The sequence below is a fragment of the Peromyscus maniculatus genome, chromosome 3 (genome assembly GCF_049852395.1).
Source record: "Peromyscus maniculatus bairdii isolate BWxNUB_F1_BW_parent chromosome 3, HU_Pman_BW_mat_3.1, whole genome shotgun sequence".
Lineage (NCBI taxonomy): Eukaryota > Metazoa > Chordata > Mammalia > Rodentia > Cricetidae > Peromyscus > Peromyscus maniculatus.
Window position 1 is genome coordinate 170,222,949 of NC_134854.1, and position 20,050 is coordinate 170,242,998.

A 20,050-nucleotide genomic window follows, 5' to 3' on the forward strand; every position below is an offset into this window, starting at 1 on the left:
CTAGCACAGAAATAGTGGCTGAAAAATAGCATAAATAAATAGTAGGCTAGAGAGTCAATGAAGTTACTTTGTTAGAAAATTTGCTTCTGCCGGGCGGCGGTGGCACACGCCTTTAATCCCAGCACTCAGGAGGCAGAGGCAGGCGGTTCTCTGTGAGTTCGAGGCTGGCTTGGTCTACAAAGTGAGTTCCAGGAAAGGTGCAAAGCTACACAGAGAAACCCTGTCTCAACAACCTCCCCCCACCCCCCAAAAAAAGAAAATTTGCTTCTAATACATCAAGAGTTAACATAGCCAGTATTTTACATGCTCATTGCTTGTGGCTGCTAAAAGAAGATTTGTTTTTGCAATGTTTAATTTGAATCAAGATTGAAGAGTATGGCCATTAGAAGAAAATGAACTTTATGTAGATTTTAATATGATCATGAAGTCCAGTTCTGTGTGGCTAATACTTTTCTATATCTTATTGCTTGCTTTCTATCAAAACAATGAGGTTGATAGAAAACATTTTTTGAAAAAATTTTAGTTAAACATTAATATAAATTTTCCTACAAATTAAATATTATGTTTTCTTAAAGTATAATGCTGAGGGCTTTAGAATAAAGTTTGTGCATTGAGCCTCTTTGTTTCTTCATTTTTATTGTTGCAGAGTGTAAGAGGGGTTTTAATGAATAAAAAAGCTCAGTAATTTTAGTTAGCTCATCTGTTGGGGGAAGCTCAGAACAATTCTCACATTTATTTTTTAAATATATTTAAGTTGGGTAAGTGCAAATGACTAAAAATGATTAGTAATTTAATACAAAGAATGATGGAGGACAAATATGTTCTCTCCAAGAGAGTGATTTTCAACAGTGTCAGTTGTACTTTGGGATGAGCGAATTCCTCACTGTCTGAGCCTAAATCACAAGGTACAAGAGACTTAGCACTTCTGATTTCAATCCATTAAATGTCAGTTATATCTCCTCAGTAGCAGTGATGACCCAAAATGTCCCATAGATTTTCTTCCTTCCAATTATGAAACTCTGATGGCTAAGAGGATTAAGTTCAGAGAGATTTACAGTATAGTATGATGACTGTAGTTAACAACAATCACTGGGCATGGTGGAGCATGTTGGGTTCATGGCGTGTGTGTGTGTGTGTGTGTGTGTGTGTGTGTGTGTGTGTGTACTTGTTACTTCTCTTTATTGGTGTCTGATCATTTTTTTCTGAAAACGCAGAAACTTATAAAGATAGCATATATACTTGTATTAACACAAGTATGGAATGTGCAGTGTGCACAAGTCAGCTAAAGATGGTTTTTGTTCTGTGTTTGAGCAGATAAAAGGCATATTTCAACTTTATACGTCCATTTGGGCTGTATAACCAAACCTCTATCCATGCCACATGAAAGGATGGCATGTAGTAATAAGTCATGGAGACTCTGTAGCCAATAAGATTTATCATGTTTCATTCAGTCTCAGAGCTGTTCCATGTAGAGGGATCAGTATGTATGTCACCCATTCTATATAGGCTTTCTTTCTCCCTTTCTTTTTCTTCCTTTCTTTCTTTCTTTCTTTCTTTCTTTCTTTCTTTCTTTCTTTCTTTCTTTCTTTCTTTCTTTCTTTCTTTCTTTTTCTTTCTTTTTCTTTCTTTCTTTCTTTCTTTCTTTCTTTCTTTCTTTCTTTCTTTCTTTCTTTCTTTCTTTCTTTCTTTCTTCCTTCCTTCCTTCCTTCCTTCCTTCCTTCCTTCCTTCCTTCCTTTCTTTCTTTCTTTCTTTCTTTCTTTCATCTGTAGCCAAGATTATCAGGAGGTCTCTCCCAAGCAAATCTGATCTTCATTAATTTTGAAGAGAACCATAGCTTTTTGTTTCCTGTACAAACAAAGGCATAACTTCTCTCCCAAAATATATAGGTTCATTTAATTTAGCAGTTTCTATAATCCATGTATCTCAACAGCATTTTTTTTGTACATTAGCATTTAAAAAATTCAAAGTCAGCAAAGTACCATACAGGATCCTGTAGATGGAGAGTTTTCTCTCCGGGTCCTGCCAAGCCCCGGCAGTCCAACAGCCCACTTATAAATAAACACACAGACACTTATATTATTTAAACTGTCTGGCCTAATGGCTCAGGCTTCTAGCTATGTAGTACTTACATCTTAAATTAATCCATTTCTATAAATCTATACCTTGCCACTTGGCTTGTGGCTTACTGGCATCTTCACATGCTGCATGTCATGGCAGCGGCTGGCAGTGTCTCCCTCGACCTTCCTGTTCTCTCAATTCTCCTCTCTGTTAGTCCCGCCTATACTTCCTGCCTGGCCACTGGCTGGCCAATCAATATTTTATTTATTGACCAATCAGAGCAAAACATTTGACATACAGACCATCCCACAGCAGGATCCAGATATCCTCTGTATTTCCCATTCTTACATGGCTTATTTTTTTTTAAATATTACTTTACTCTTTCTTTAAAGACTTTATTATTTTTAAACTATTTTTTTAAATGACTGTCTATACCCATTTTCTTTTTCTTTATTTAGCATCTAAGTACATTTTTAAACACACTGTAATCTGTTAAGAGGTTTTGTTAACCTGGACCTGGATTTTTCCCCCTCATCTGCAGCCTCCAATGACCATGTAAACCAAATCTTAAAGTGCTAGGCTATAGCCACATGGCTGTACTTAGCATGTGGCTCACTGGCAGCTTGCTCTGCCTCCCTTGGTTCCATGACAGCCCAGCTGCATTTATTCACCCATCTCTGGGAATTTGTTGTATCTACCTGAAGCAGGAGTTTGTACCCATTATTGGCTGCTCAAGTGCTCAGCTGTACAGTGGGACATCTTTAAAAGAGCCATGCCTCTGTACGCTGAGCCCACCCAAGAGACTGCTTTCTCAGGCCCTATGTGGACATTTGAGCCCCTCATTGTAGTTTAACTTTTCTTTAGGAGACCTCCAGCTCCCAAACAATGACACAGAGACTTCTTATTAATTATGAAATTAATTATGAAATACTTAATGAAAGCTTGGCCTATAGCTTAGGTTGTTCCTAACTAGCTTATAACTTAAATTAACCCATTTATATTTAATCTACACTCTGTCACGTGGTGTTACCTCTCGTCCATCTTGCACATCGTGTTTCCTCTTTGTGTCTCCTGCACACCTAGATTCCTGTTCTTCTTTTCTTTTCCCAGAAATCCTGCTTATATTCCAGTCTAGCTATTGGCCATTCAACTTTTTATTATACCAGTCACAGCAAATACATCTTCACTCAGTGTACAAATATCCCACAACACTGAGACATGTCTCCTGTCTTGGTGTACAGGATCAATGTATGAGCCAGGTGTAGTTGTAAACTTTTATAACTCTAGTACCCTGGAGGCTGAGGCAGAGGAATCATAAGTTCAAGGCTAAACTGATCTGTATAGGGAGGTCAAATCCAGCTTGGGCTACGAAGTGAGACGCTGTCTCAAAACAAACTAGCAGAGAGACAGACATACAACCACACACACAGAGAAAGTGTTGTTGCACGAATTCCATGTTGGGTGCCCGAAGTTGCACAAATTCCTAAACAGTCTTAATAAAAAAACCCAGAGTCATATATTGAGGTAAATGCTGAATGATCAGAGAAACAAAGGAACAGACCACTGCCATGCCTCACCTTGCCAACTCCACGAATCCTCTCACTGAATGTCTGAGTCCTCAGCTGGAAGAGGGCTTTCCTCAGCCAGAAGAGCTCTCCGTTGAAAGAGAGGAAGTGCTTACTTCCTGTCTCCTCACACCTTATATACCCTTTTCCACCCAGCCATATTCCTTCCTTCCTAGTGCTGGAATTATAGGCATGTGATTCCCAAGTACTGGGATTAAAGGTATATGCCACCACTGCCTAGTTCTGTTTTCTCTCCTAGACTGAGTCAATTTCATACAGTCCCGGGTGGCTTTGAGCTCACAGAGATCTAGACAGACTCTGCCTTCCAAGTGCTAGGATTAAAGGTGTGTGCCACCACTGTCTGGCCTCTATGTTAAATTTAGTAGCTTGTTCTGTTCTCTGATCTTCAGGCCAATTTTATTAGGGTACAAAAAAATATCACCACTAAGTGTGATATCTCTATGTGAGGGAATAATATTTAATCTTAAAACATAATGAAATTGTATCATTTAGAACAATACTGGTCAATGTAAAGGATATGCTAAGTTAAATAAATCAGGCACAGTAAAATAAATAATGTGTCATCTCATTTATGTATAGAGTATTAAAAGATGGTGATTGACAGAGGCTGAGTTACCAGGGATGGTTAATGGGGAAAAGGAAGACAACCAAAATTTCAGTTATACTGTAGAATTAATATATGGAAACCTCGTGCAATGTGGTGACTATATTAATAGCAATGTGTTGTAAAACTTCACATGGCTGTGACAAAAACCTAAGATCAAAAAACTTGTATGGTGGAGAGGTATATTTTGGGTTTTGTTTTAAGAGTTTAAGATCACAATTGCTTGGTTCCGTCACTTTGGGGCTTGTATTGGGGCAGAGCATCATGTTTTCTTAAACACTTTATTTAAGAAAGAAACATAGAAATGGACAGCTAATAAAATAGCTTTGAGTCTTTGTGTTAAAAGTCACTATAAACAAAATATGGTGAGACATATGGGGGAACAGAGCTATTTACTCCATGAAATCCAGGAAGTAAAAGAGGGGAAAAGGAAGCCAGAGTTCCAGTACTCTTCAAGGGCCTGCTGCAATAATCTAACTTCCTCCTACTAGGCCCCTCTTTTTGAAGATTCTGTACCCTCTCAGTACTGATATAGGTTGGAGACCAAGCTTTTAATACATGTGTTTTGGAGGACAAATAAAGCAGGATAACTGTATAAGGTAGTAGGTATGTTAAATAGCTTGTTTTAGTCCTATAATTAAAGGGCTAGAAGTATACATGTATGAAAACATCACATCATACCCCTCAAAACATATAAGTATGATTTAACAATTTTTTACAATAACGGGATTTATTTGGGCTTAATGGAATATAAAAGTATCATGTGGGAGGATGAACTCAGGAATTTGGGGCCAATCTTGGCAATATAGTGAAACTTCATGTTGTAAATAATAAATTAATTAGTATATATATATATTTTGAGACATAATTTACATATTATAAAACTTATCCTTTCAATACTATATTTAAAAAATAAACATAGAAATCAATGGCTAATAATATAGCTTTGATTCTTTATGCTCCAAGTCCTAATATGAAACAAAATATGGTGAGACATGCTTTTAATTCCAGTATTCAAGAGGCTGAGGCAGGAAGATCACTAACAAGATCTTATCTAAAAAAAACCTGCCAGGCGGTGGTGGTGCACGCCTTTAATCCCAGCACTCAGGAGGCAGAGGCAGGTGGATCTTTGTGAGTTCAAGGCCAGCCTGGTCTATGGAGCGAGATCCAGGAAAGGCACAAAGCTACACAGAGAAACCCTGTCTCAAAAAAACAAAAACAAAACAAAAAAAATCCTATTGTGAATTCGAAGTTTAATCTAAGCTATTTTTGTTAAAGTTTTTTAAAACTCAAAATAATGTCTCTTGCAGAATACAGTGATGACTTACAATTTTACTTTAACAGAATAAACCCTTAGTAATTAAAGTGTTAGAGAAAAATAATACTTTATTGGTTTTAAGATTTATTTATTTATATTATATATATGCCTGTGTGTATGTTTGTACCACGTGCATACTGTGCCTGTGATAACAGAAGAGGGCATTGGATGTCCTGAAACTAGAGTTATATGCAGTTGTAAACCATGTGGGTAATGGGAACCAAACCTTGGTCTTCTGAAAGAGCAGCAAGTGTTCTTAACTCCTGAACTATCTCTCCAGTCCTAAAAAATAATATTTTTAATAAAAACTTTAAGATACATTAAGTAACCAGATTAAACATTTAATTTAACTGTCCTTTTTTATCCAGCTCTTGTAAATTTAGTCTGTAGTGTCTGAACAAATCAGTTTTGTTTCTTCATAGTTCTCCATCTGTCTATTAGCATGACACTCATTCATTTGTTGAACTTATGTGATAATATTTTGCTCATCCTTCTCCATATTTTCTCTCACCCTCCCTAAAATTATTGTCCTCTTCTGAAAGCCATGCTTGTATTTCCCCAGGTCCTCTTTTTATCAGTGTCTGGTTAATTCTGTGAAATGCATAATCCCTTTCCTTCAGTGGTTCTTCTGTTTCCTTGTTTCATTTCTTTACTTTTTTGTTATTGTTCTTGTGTCTTTTTCCTTTATCCAAATTAACTTCAGTTTCTGTTTTAATATCGTTGCCATTGGAGTTATCTTGAGACTCTGTTTAATTTTCCATCACTTTTGCTGTTGCTTTTATTTAAAAAGTTGGTGTATTTATTTAGCACATAATCTACACAGCTATTAATGTTTCCCTATCATGTAATTATAATTGCAATGATGAGAAAAGGAGTATATTTTCCTGAGAGACTAATCTAAGCCATTTCCTTTATAAAGGCATGAGAGAATCTGGACAACCAAATATTCTTGCAAATATTTCTTCTTCTTCTTCTTCTTCTTCTTCTTCTTCTTCTTCTTCTTCTTCTTCTTCTTCTTCTTCTTCTTCTTTCTCTTCCTCTTCCTCTTCCTCTTCCTCTTCCCCCTCCTCCTCCTCCTCTTCCTCCTCCTCCTTATAACCACTGTTTCCCATACAAGCAGCTGTAGCCTGAGTATTAATCTAGTTCTGTATTCCTTCATAAACTTTGTCATGCTCCTTTTCAACTGAAGCCCAAATCATCAACTGATTTCAAGGGTGTCATGTGTTCATCCTTTCAATATATGTATAGTTATCATTTTCAAGTTGTAAGACTGAATAGTCCATGAATAATAGCTTTGGCACTATAGTTTGTAGGGGAGGGGAGTCATCAGTAGCAGAAGGTGGGACCAAGAGAAAAGGCAGAAGAATTTGTAGCCTTCAGCTACAGCCTCAGCCTCCATCATCAGATTGACATCCTCATCTTTCTCAGAGACACCTAAACTGTACTTGGCTCCCCAGTAGTTCTTGGCATTCAGACTGCTGTGGGTTGTGTCTGTGTCTTTCTACTACAGATTCTGACTCTGCATCCTTCTGTAGGTGCCATTGTATCACACTTGGATGTAGCATGAATCTTAAAAGGTCTTATTAATAAAGTCAAACCTGAAGCCAGGTGTTGGGGTAAATGCTGAAAGATCAGAGAAACAGAACCAGCCACAGCCACCTCACCTCTCCAATTCCTCAGTTGATCCTGGAAGAATTGGACTGGAAGCCTCTGAATCCTCATCCGGATGGATCTCAGCTGAACTGCTGCTCAAAAGCCTAAAAGCTTAACCAGGCTCTAGTTCCTGGTCCTCATGCCTTATATACCTTTCTTCTTCCTGTTATCACTTCCTGGGATTAAAGGCGTATGTCACCATGCCTGGCTGTTTCCAGTGTGGCTTTGAACTCACAGAGATCCATATGGATCTCTGCCTTTGGAATGCTAGGATTAAAGTGTGTGCCATCATTTTCTGGCCTCTGTATCTAGTGGCTGTTCTGTTCTCTGATCCCAGATAAGTTTATTATGGTGCACAATATTTTGGAGAACATAATATCACCACATTTCCCCCCTTTTTTTTTTGTCTAAAATTAAAAAAGCTGATCCTGGGAGATTTCCATACCTCTGGCCCTCCATTGACTTTCTGTGGTTTTAGCCTCATCCCGGTAATACATGTGCCACTGCAGCTGTGCTCCGGGTTCCAGGACAGCATTTACCAGCTCTTTCCAGGCCTGAGGGATAATCCTTGTACAAGTTGACCAGGACCTAACCCTAACCCTAATCCAAACCCTGATGAGTTTAACATTTGCTTTACAAATGGGGAATGCATGCTATAAGATACTATTGCCTCCTTAAACCTTCTTTTAACATTTCAATTGGAGTCCAGTTAGTTTGTACATTCACTTGACCAGGTAGCTGCTGTACAGTTACTGGATAAATTAAGTTTGATTGTTTGAAAACAGGCTTTCTTTCTGTAACCTTATAATCTAATCCTGAAATAATTTCACCCTTAAATTCTCCTGTCTGAGTCTGATTTTCTCTATAATTCATTTTAACAGGTTTTTCTAAAGCTTTTATCCTGGCACTTAAATTGACTATCTTTTTAAATTGTAAAATAAGGATAAGTAAAGTAATAATATGCATAATTGGTGTAATGTACATCCCATCAACATTAATCTTCTCATATAATTGATCCATTTTCAGACTGCCTAAAGTTTTATCAAACAAAGACCAGTTTTCTTCTACTGTACAGATAATGCCCATTTTTTTAATGTGGAAAAAATTTTCTCTTTTAAGTAGTTTTTCTCTTTAAAATATCTGATACCTTAATTGACTTACCAAGTCTGTGTAGAACAGTAGAAATCTGAAGGAATTTCAAAACAGCTACCTAGCATGGTTGTGCAGAGACAGAGAGAGAGAGAGAGAGAGAGAGAGAGAGAGAGAGAGAGAGAGAGACAGAGACAGAGAGAGAGAGAGAGAGACAGAGAGAGAGACAGAGAGAGAGAGAAAGAAAGAGAGAGAAAGAGAGAGAGAGAAAGAGAGAGAGAGAGAGAGAAAGTGTAGCCACACGTTCTGGCTAAAAGCTGAAATCCAGCCATGTGCTTCCGTTTGAGCCAATTAGGCTTGAGCTCAGGCTTCCTTAAGCTCTGACCACATGAGTTGGCAATTTGGCTGCAAGCAGCTCCAGCCGCAGCTGTGTGCAGCTGTGACCACATGCAGACGAACTGGTAGCTCCGGCTGGGCCTGGGGTCTGTAAACTCTGGCTGAGCCGGGCCGAGTCAGGGCCAAGCCAGGGCCGAGCTGAGACCGAACAGGGGCCAAGCTGGGGCATAACTACCAATGGTTTTTTTTTTTTTTTTTTTTTTTTTTTTTTTTTTTTTTTTTTTTTTTTTTTTTTTAGGTTTTTCGAGACAGGGTTTCTCTGTGTAGCTTTGCGCCTCTCCTGGAACTCACTTGGTAGCCCAGGCTGGCCTCGAACTCACAGAGATCCGCCTGGCTCTGCCTCCCAAGTGCTGGGATTAAAGGCGTGCGCCACCACCGCCCGGCGTAACTACCAATGGTTTTTAAATGAATTCTTGCCCCATGTTAGGCACCAAATGTAGATGAAATTCCAAACGTTCTTATTAAATAAGAAACAGAGCCAAATAAAGAGTTAAAACACAGAGATAAGAACAGTAGCCAATGTTTGGAACCTGGAGCTTATGCAGGGACACTTAGCTCAGCCTGGGAGGAAGGGACTGGACCTGCCTGGACTGAATCTACCAGGTTGAGCTGAATCCCCAGGGGAGTCTTTGCCCTGGAGGAGATAAGAATGGGGGGTGGGCTGGGGAGAAGGCGGGGGTGGGGGTGGGGGTGGGGGTGGGGGGGTGGAAATCCATGGCTGATATGTAAAATTAAATTAAATTATTAAATTAAAAAAATTTTCAATAAATACTGCCAGATTTCACAGCATTTAAAAACATGGTAGTTGTTAGTTGTTCCTCCAGGGGGAGAATGGAATGCTAGGAAACACTACTTTTCTTAGAGATTAATCAAGAAGTTCTCTAGCAGTTTACAGTAGACCCACTTCTGTCTGGTCTTGAATAGGAGTCCATTTTGTGTAGTTTTTATATTCATTTTTGAGAAATAATGATCCAAAGTGATCTCTCAGATTTTGACCACTAGTATTTTCCAAATCAAGTCAGAGATTTTTTCCACATAAGTTTTTAATTTTTTATTTGGTTTATTTGGTAAAAATATCCATTCCAATATAGTATCTTCCCTCTGCATTAATATTCCAGTAGGAGAACGCCTAGAAGGTAAAATAACCAAAATGCAATCCAGCTTTGGATCAATACGATCCATGTGCCCTTCATGTACTTTCTTTTCTACCAAGGCCAATTCTTTCTCAGCTTCAGGTGATAATTCTCTTGGACTGTTTAAGTCCTTGTCACCTTCTAAGGTTTTGAACAAATTATTTAGTTCATCATTTTTTACCTCAACAATACTTCATAGATGAGAAATATCTCCAAATAATCTTTGAAAGTCATTAAGAGTCTGTAGTCTATCTCTCCTAATTTGCACCTTTTGGGGTCTAATTTTTTGTAGCTCTATTTTATATTCTAAATAATTAATAGAATCTCCTCTTTGTATCTTTTCAGGAGCAATTTGTAATCCCCAGCAAGGCAAAATTTTCTTTACTTCTTCAAACATTATTTCTAAAGTATCTGCATTTGAGTCAGCTAGTAAAATATCCATATAATGATAAATTATAAATTTAGGAAATTTTTTACGTATCACTTCCAATGGCTGTTGTACAAAATATTGCCACAGAGTTGGGCTATTCAACATTCCCTGTGGGAGGACTCTCCATTGAAATCTTTTAACCAGTTGAGAATTATTGTAAGTAGGCACTGTGAAAGCAAATCTTTCTCTGTCTTTTTCTTGTAAGGGTATTGAGAAGAAACAGTCTTTTAAATCAATAACTATGAGAGACCATCCTTTTGGTAACAGAGTAGGCAAAGGAATTCCAGATTGTAGAGAGCCCATCGGCTGAATTACTTTGTTAATTGCTCTAAGGTCTGTTACCATTCTCCATTTACCAGATTTCTTTTTAATAACAAATACAGGAGAATTCCAAGGGCTGGTTGATTGTTCAATATGCTGAGCATTTAACTGTTCTTCTACCAGCTCTTCTAAAGCCTGGAGTTTCTCTGTTGTTAAAGGCCGTTGCTGAACCCATACAGGCTTGTCTATTAACCATTTTAAAGGTAGAGCTGTTGGTGTCTTTGGGAGATTATCAGTTGTTGTGCCCTGTTATTGTATAATATGAATGGCTGGTGACCACTCAGAATAATGCCTTCTAATATTTCTCTCAGAAACATGTGCTAGTTTATCATTTGTTTCTGAGGTTGGAGGGATGTTAATCTGAGTATTCCATTGTTGCAACAAGTCTCTACCCCACAGGTTCATAGCTATGTTAGCCACATATGGTTTTAATTTTCCTCTCTGTTCTTCTGGACCTATACATTTGAGCCATCTTGCACTCTGTTTCACCTGAGATAATGTCCCCATTCCTAACAGTTGAACATTTACCTTCTGAAGAGGCCAAGTTGGATGCCAAAATTCTGGTGCAATTATGGTAACGTCTGCACCTGTGTCTACCAGACCAGACAACCAAACACCATTTATTTTTATCGTTAATTTTGGTCTTTGTTCATTAATAGAAGTTTGCCAAAAATTTTTCTTTATGTTTTCTCCTGAATTTTCTATTCTCTCTGTTTCATCATCCTGACCAGCATGATTTATTCCAATAGGCATTTGGTTATTTAATTGCTCTGAGCATGGGTTTCCTCTACGGCTGCAGGAAAGGTTTGAACTGGATTTGCTATGGGGGCCTGCATGAGGCCCCTCTGGGAGTTTCCCGAAGACTGAGGCAAAAGATTACCCTGTCTGTCCTTTGTTGATCTACATTTGTTGGTCCAGTGTTTTCCCTTACCACACCTTCTGCATACTCCAGAAGGAAGGGACATTCTGTTGCCATTGTTCCTTGAAGAAACATTGTTTCTAGGAATGACCTGTTTACAATCCCTTTTCAAATGTCCTTGCTTTCCACATCCAAAACATCTAACATCCTCAAACCTTTTGAAATTGCTTCTCCTACCCACATATCATCATGGTCATGAGCCTCAACATTAATCATGTCTCTAATCCAATCTTCCAAAGGTGCAGATCTTGCCTTTAACAGCCTGATTATTCTTTTGCATGCTGCATTTGCATTCTCAAAGGCCAAAGATTCAATTATTATCTTACTAGCTTCTGAATCTGGGACCATTCTCTTTACTGCTGAAGCCAGTCTTTGTAAAAAATCTGTGAAAGATTCTTTTGGGCCTTACATAACCTTTGTAAATGACTCAGGTTTTTTTCCTGGTTCCTCAACTCTGTCCCATGCATTCAAGGCTGCCGTTCGACATAAAATTAGGGTTTGGACATCATATAAACATTGTGTTTGTGCTGAAGCATATTGACCTTCTCCAATAAGCTGATCCTGGCAAACTTGTATTCCTTTATCCCTCCATTATTTTTCTATGTTTTTAGCCTCACCCTTGAACCAAGTTAGCCACTGAAGCCTTTGACTGGGTTCCAGAACAGCTGTGCCAGTTCCTGCCAGTCCTGTTGTATAATCCTATTATATGTTGACCAAGAGTTTAACATTTGCTTTACATATGGGGAATGCATACCATAAGATACTATTCCCTCCTTAAACCTTTGTAAATCTAACATTTCAATTGGAGCCCAAATATTTTGTGTAGTCATTTTATTAGGCAACTGCTGTACTGTTACTGGATAAATTAAGGGTGACTGTGTGAAAACAGGTTTTCTTTCTGTAACCTTATGATCCAATCTTGAAACAACTTCATTGTTAATTTCTTCTGTCTGAATTTGAATTTCTCTATGATTCATTTTTACAGGTTTAACAAGTTTTTCTAAAACTATTATCCTGGCACTTAAATTGGCTATCCTTTTAAATAGTAAAATGAGGATAAGCATAGGTAATAAACTGCATAATTCGATCAACATTAATCTTCTCATGTAGTTGTTCCATTGTCAGACTGCCTAAAATTTCAAACAAAGCCCAATTTTCTTCCACTGTACACATAAACCCATTTTTTTAAATGTAGAAAAAATTTCTCTTTTAAATAGTTGCCTTTAAAATATCTGATATGTTAAGTGACTTACCAAGTCTGTGTAGAACAGTAGAAATCCGAGGGAATTTCAAAACAGCCACCTAGTGTCCGAGGTGTGAATCCAGAGAGAGAGAGAGAGAGAGAGAGAGGAGAGGGAGAGGAGAGGGAGAGGGAGAGGGAGAGGGAGAGGGAGAGGGAGAGGGAGAGGGAGAGAGGGAGGGAGAGAGAGAGAGAGAGAGAGAGAGAGAGAGAGAGAGAGAGAGAGAGAGAGAGAGAGAGAGAGAGAACGCAAGAAAGCATAGCCACAAGTAGTTCTGGATAAAGCTTAAATCCAGCCACGTGTTCCCTCTTGAGCTGAGTCAAGGCTTGGCTCTGGCTTCCTTAAGCTTCGACCATGTGCGTTGGCTTTACAGACAGGGGCCCTGTTCAGCAGGGCAGGCCTGAGTTGTTTGTAGCACTGGCTTTAAGCTAATTACTTGGGGCTACAGTCAGTCTGGCCTGAGGCCAAGCCGACCTAGGCCCGGGCTAGGGAGCTGGCCGCCCAGGTGGGAAACTGGGCCTGTCGCCAAGCCAAGTCAAGCGGTTTTTAATGGATTCTTGTCATGTTGGGTGCCAAATGTAGATGTAACCAACTGTCTTATTAAATAAGAAACACAGAACCAATGCAAAGAAGAAAGCCAAGAGATCAGAGCTAAGAGCCTTACCCACCTGCTGCATCTAACCTCGTTAGCCAAGAGACCTCTCCGAAAGAGAGCTACTTCTTGTGTGTTTGTCTTTATATAGTCTTTCTGTTCTGCCTTCTCATTGGTTGTAAACCCAAACACATGACTGCCTTGTCACTGCCTGTCTGTAGAGACTTCCAGGTCTTCTATGGTTGGTATTGAGATTAAAGGCATGTGTCTCCAATGCTGGCTGTATCCTTGAACACACAGAGATCTACCTAGCTCTGCCTACCAAGTGCTGGGATTAAAGGCATGTGCCACCACCGCCACGCTCTTGCTATGGCTCTAATAGCTCTGACCCCGGGCAACTTTATTTATTAACATACAAGTAAAATCACATTTCAGTACAAATAAAATACCACCATAGCTTGGCTTACATCAAATCCCATGTTATAAATTAGGTATTTTTAGGTTAAACTTACCAGAATCTAAAATAAGAAAATATTTGAATTTAATTTGACATAATGTGAGTGTTGGCTCTGATATGGGCATTTTAAATGTATACATGTCTGTCCACCTGCATTGAGTTCATTATTGGCTTTGCACTGGAGTTATTCAGACATTGTCTTCTGCCATTGCAGGTGGAGCGAGAAAAAGCCATTCTTCTGGCCAACCTCCAGGAGTCACAAACCCAGCTAGAACACACCAAGGGGGCACTGACCGAGCAGCATGAGCGAGTGCACCGGCTCACAGAGCATGTCAATGCCATGAGGGGCCTGCAGAACAGCAAGGAACTCAAGGCTGAGCTAGATTGTCAGAGGGGCCGCAACTCATCGGAGGAGGCCCATGACTATGAGGTAGACATCAATGGCTTAGAGATCCTTGAGTGCAAATATAGAGTGGCTGTCACTGAGGTCATTGATTTGAAAGCAGAAATTAAGGCCTTAAAGGAGAAATATAATAAATCTATAGAAAATTATACAGAAGAAAAGACAAAATATGAGAGTAAGATCCAAATGTATGATGAGCAAGTGACAAACCTTGAGAAGACATCTAAGGAGAGTGGTGAGAAGATGGCTCACATGGAGAAGGAGTTGCAAAAGATGACTGGCATAGCCAATGAAAATCATAACACCCTCAATACAGCCCAGGATGAATTGGTGACCTTTAGTGAGGAACTAGCACAGCTTTACCACCATGTGTGTCTATGTAATAATGAAACTCCCAACAGGGTCATGTTGGACTACTACAGACAAAGCAGAGTTACCCGCAGTGGCAGCCTCAAGGGGCCTGAAGATCCCAGGGGACTTTTGTCTCCAAGATTATCCAGGAGGGGTATGTCATCCCCAGTAGAATCAAGGACATCATCTGAACCAGTTTCAAAAGAAAACACAGAGACTATTAAAGAGCCGAGTCCAACTAAGACTCCCACAATCTCTCCTGTTATTACTGCCCCACCATCATCTCCAGTTTTGGATACAAGTGATATCCGCAAAGAGCCAATGAATATCTACAACCTCAATGCCATAATCCGGGACCAAATCAAGCATCTGCAGAAAGCAGTGGACAGATCCTTACAGCTGTCTCGTCAAAGAGCAGCAGCCCGAGAGTTGGCTCCCATGATTGATAAGGACAAAGAAGCCTTAATGGAAGAGATTCTCAAGCTGAAGTCCTTGCTGAGTACCAAACGGGAGCAGATTGCCACACTGAGGGCGGTGTTGAAAGCCAATAAGCAGGTAATACACTTTTGCTGATGAAAGCATACTAGTAAAAGCTTTCTTAACCAATTTATTCCCTTAATTTTGTTGAATCTGTAGTGCCAAGATAAGTGTTCAAATTCCTGGCCAATAGAGCAATAAAACAAAGTACATCCCAATGCCAAATCAGAATGTAGTCTTAGTTCTAAAGTGTGTAAGGGATCAGTGAGATGGCTTAGTAATAAGGGTGCTTGCTGCCAAGCCTAATGACCTGAGTTCAATCCTCAGAACCCATATGGTGGAAGAAAAGGACCAAATCCCACAGTTGTTCTGTCTGTCACAGATGGGCCATGATACTCATCCTCTTTCTTTCTCTCTCTCTCTCTCTCTCTCTCTCTCTCTCTCTCTCTCTCTCTCTAATAAAATAGGTAGATAGATAGATAAAAATAAAATAAAACCGCAGTTTGAAGTGAATAGAAGAGAAGAGCAATTGTGCATAGCTAGGCAGTACAGATGGTGAGGAAGGTAAAGTACAGAGATCCAGCTGCAGATAAATCCAAGATCCAGGCAGTGATAAGCAGAAGCTTGGTGGCCAGGAAATATAGAAACAGCCCATGGAGGATCATGGGACAGGCTTGCCTAGTAGCTTATGCCAACCAGGGAGATTGGGAGGTTGGCACAGACATGATGAAAGAGGTCTGACAGGCAATAGCTAGACCCAACTTTAGAGATGGAGATTCAACTCTAAGACTCAATTTCTAGGGCTGTCACAGGATGGAAACTTGGTGTCTTGTCTTTTATTTCAGGCTTAAACAAATAAGACTTAGTAACCAAATGATCAAATAATGGCATCAAAGATGAAGGACAACACAGCTGTGGGGATATGAGTAAACAGAAGCAGACTTTACCAACAAATGAAATAGTTTGGAACTATGAGTGTGAGAGAGGGGGGAGAGAGAGAGGAAGAAAGAGAGAGAACACCTCCAAATCCTAAAGCCTAGCTATATCACTGACCACAAATATGAACTTTATATGTATAGTTAATTGTTAGTTTACTTGTGTCAGAACTGAAGCATTAGGGAATTTTCTTAAATATAGGCCATATCCCTCTAGAATAAGTAGGATGTTTCAACATGACTGATTTGTTTTTTGTTGAGTTTTACCTGGGTGTGGGTGTCCTGATGTATAGACTGGAAAATAATACTGTTTAGCAGAAAAGAGAGTAAAAGATACATCTCTGTTCAATACATACATAATACATTTGCTTTTGCAAAAGTCCAACCTAATCTATTTCTATTTCCATTTTCAAGAGCAAAGAATAGGTTTGGCATAAAGAAATGTGTGGACAGGTTTTCCTGGTGTGAGTTGGTAAGCACTGTGATTTTATGCCTCAGACAGCGGAAGTGGCTCTAGCTAATCTGAAGAACAAATATGAAAATGAGAAGGCAATGGTGACTGAAACGATGACAAAACTAAGGAACGAACTGAAGGCTTTGAAAGAAGATGCTGCAACCTTCTCATCTCTAAGAGCAATGTTTGCAACAAGGTAACTTTTTCTCCCTAAAATTGAGTGTTTCTCATGGGAAGAACACTGTCAATATTCATGAATGATTGTATTTGGTTTTAATGAAGAAAATGATGAGATACTACTCTGACAAATCTAAGATTAGAAATGTGTTTCTAGAGCTCAACGTTACATGTGACTGAATCTCATGGAGATGGTAAAGAGAAACCTTAGACTACATGGCTGCAAGGAATCTGGCAGGAACTGGCTTCTGGATTTCTCACAAAATTCAGTGGCATTTAGAATGTGTGTATTTCTGATAACTATGGGGGCAGGACAAAGAATGGAAAGGGAGACAAGGTCACCTTATCAGGATTACCTTCAGAATTAAGAGAAGATATATTTCCTCTTTGAGAAAGAAATTTTAAAAATTTAAAGGGTATTTAAATGCTCAATTTGGCTCATATTTTAATTATTACCTCCTTGCAGTCCATTTTCACAGACATTTGTTTCTTTCAGGTGTAGTAATTTCAAGATACCAAAAAGAATTAATCCAAGGTCCTGGAATTCATTTCATTTTTTTCCAATAAGCTGTGATTTTTCTCATGATCTATGTAGCCCCATAGTCTTGACTTTAAAGGTTACCCCCTGGACTTAATATATTTTAACCATAGTTCCTGGTTTGTTTGTTTGTTTTTCTGTATAGTATATCAAACTGTGCTAATTTTAGTTTGTACAATATATTTTGAATAATTCTCTGAGCTCATTAGCTATCTGCTAATACATGAAGAATAATTGTTACTAATTATCTTTTTTTTTTATTTATTTATTTTTTTTTTATTTTTTATTTTTTATTTTTTTATTTTTTTGGTTTTTCGAGACAGGGTTTCCCTGTGTAGCTTTGCGCCTTTCCTGGAACTCACTTGGTAGCCCAGGCTGGCCTCGAACTCACAGAGATCCGCCTGTCTCTGCCTCCCGAGTGCTGGGATTAAAGGCGTGCGCCACCACCGCCCGGCACTAATTATCTTAAACTTAGCAAAAATCCATGTGAGTTTTCTTCTCACCCCACTTTTTCCAAATGTATGTGGAGGGAATCAGGTTTTGACTTCAGTGGGGAAATAGCACAGACCTTGTCTTTGTGCTTCAGTATAAATATGAAGTGGGATGAAGATGTTTCCAATAGCCTGCTGTACCTGAATCAAACTTTTAAAAATCTCTTTTTTTGACAACTCATGACTTTATTTGGCTAAAAACTCATTGAAACTTGGATTTTTTTAATTTGGGAAAAATCTGCCATATTGAAAGCAGTGTCTGCTGTAATCTAAAGTAGTCTGTAAATACAGATAAAGGAAGAAATGTTCTTTTTATTAATACTATTATTCTTTTGTCTACTGTGAATATAACATTACAAACTTTTTGCAAAGGATACAGTGTTATACAATAGAGACAGCAATTGTAATATACCTAAAGTAGTGGAGAAGAGCATGTGAAATTGTATTATCACCACAAAGCAGCTTCCATAATAGCTATCACTGAGGTTTATGCTGCTTATTTAGAATGTCCCCTTATGGATTCCATTGTGAGGCTGAACCACCAATTACTGAACATGGTCTACTGTTTCCTATTGTCTATTGACTATTATAGCTAGTCTTTCTTTGTACCCCCAGCCCCAAAATAATGACATGGAGACTTATTATTAATTATGAAAGATTGGCCTTTAGCTTAGGTTTGTTCCCAAATAGCTCTTAAAGCTTAAATTAACCTGCTTCTAATAATCTACATTATGCCACGTGACTTTTTTACCTTTCCTCCATTCTGTATGTCCAGCTCCCTCCATGTCTTGCTGGAATCTGCTGCTGCATCAGATTCTAACCCTGAGCTCCTCTCTCTGCCTGGAAGTGCTGCCTATTCTCTCCTGTAGCTACTGACCATTCAGCTCTTTATTAAACCAATTAGGTGCTGGTAGATGAGGCAGACATAGACACATCTTCACACAGTGTAAACAAATATCCTGCAGCATATTATTATAGAGTATCTTCATTCTATTGCTAGGAAGATCAATGCTCTAAATTTCAGTCAAATTTATTATACTAGTTCTCTTTATCTATGGGGGAATATATCTCAAGACCCCCAGTGGATGCCTGAAATCACTAGTACCAAGCCCTATAGATTACTGTTTCCCTTGTATGTATATGCCACTGATGAAGCTTAAATTATATTATTAAATATAATAATATAATATAATGTTGGTATATAACCATTCTAACAGTATTAAATAATAAAGGTTTTGATACTAGAGTAGACATCAATATCTGGGCTAAGGGTAAGAGGAATACCTTTCTAATTAAGTTACAGTTTATCTTCACCAGGATTGCTTCCTCACCCTTTTTTGCTTGGGTTCCAGATGTGATGAATACGTCACACAGTTGGATGAGATGCAGAGACAGTTAGCAGCTGCAGAAGATGAGAAGAAGACTCTAAACACTTTATTGAGAATGGCTATCCAACAAAAGCTCGCCCTGACACAGCGGCTGGAGGACTTAGAGTTTGACCATGAGCAGTCCCGACGCAGCAAAGGCAAACTTGGAAAGAGCAAGATCGGCAGCCCTAAAGTAAGTGGGGAGGCGCCAGCAGCTGTACCTACCATAGACACTTACCTCCTGCATAGTCAGGGCCCACAGACACCCACCATTCGGGTCAGCAGTGGCACTCAGAGGAAAAGGTATGCATGCAGCTATTGTCATAGTGTGGTACAGTGGACAGGTTTTAGTTGACTGCAAAAAATTGTGTGCTTTGTTGAGTAGGATGGAGAGAGGGAAGGAAAAGAAAAACGTGAAAACTGCTAATCAGTCTCGCTAATGCTGGTTTTTCTGCCACCCCATCCACACATATTGATTAACCATAACATGATTTTCAAGTGTCTGTTAATGTTTTTTGCTGCTGTTTGTGTACATAAATGTCTCTCCCTACCCTCCAATCTAAAAACGGGTAGATAAAAAAGTGAAGCTCTGTGAACATGGGCTATAATTTTAAATGCCATGTCTCTGGAAATTATGATGTTTGTCATTTTTTCTGTCATAGGGCAAAGATATGAATTTGTTCTCTAAGAGAAACACTTGTCCATAAGACTAAAACTGATGACTAATTGAAAGGTCATTGCTATATTTGATAAAAATGGAATAGAATATGTATAATCATTTTCTTAAAAGCAAGTTTTTGTGACTTTTTTATTAGTCATGTTAATATTGCTGAGAAACCACTTTTAAGGATTTTAGTGACTTGATTTTGTAACTTTTTACCAAATTCTGGTTGTTGAGTTACTTGCCCTGTTTTCAGTTAATATAGTTAAAGTTTTTTTGTTTGAGGAGCTTTTGTTTAAGAATCAAAAATAATACATATATTTTCTATTTGTAGTTCAAACTGTCTAACTATAATTAATTTCTATTCCAGTATTCAGAGTAGATTTCAAAAAGGGTTG

The 20,050-nt window shown here is 38.7% G+C and overlaps 1 protein-coding gene across 7 annotated transcripts in view; it reads left to right on the forward strand.

Annotated features, from left to right (window-relative positions):
• Bicd1 (BICD cargo adaptor 1) overlaps positions 1-20,050 on the forward strand; it is a 195,824-nt gene that overhangs the window by 132,562 nt on the left and 43,212 nt on the right. For 6 of the 7 annotated variants that reach the window (XR_013050257.1, XM_042274397.2, XM_006995907.3 and 3 more), the window contains 3 exons: positions 14,013-15,107; positions 16,463-16,614; positions 18,977-19,184. Coding sequence is in view for 6 of the 7 variants with exons in the window: in XM_042274397.2 (XP_042130331.1) it covers positions 14,013-15,107; positions 16,463-16,614; positions 18,977-19,184 (1,455 nt within the window). In the remaining variant the exon portion in view is untranslated. Of the gene's footprint in view, positions 1-14,012; positions 15,108-16,462; positions 16,615-18,976; positions 19,295-20,050 lie in introns of all 7 variants that reach the window. The other variant, XM_006995906.4, reaches the window with a different exon arrangement.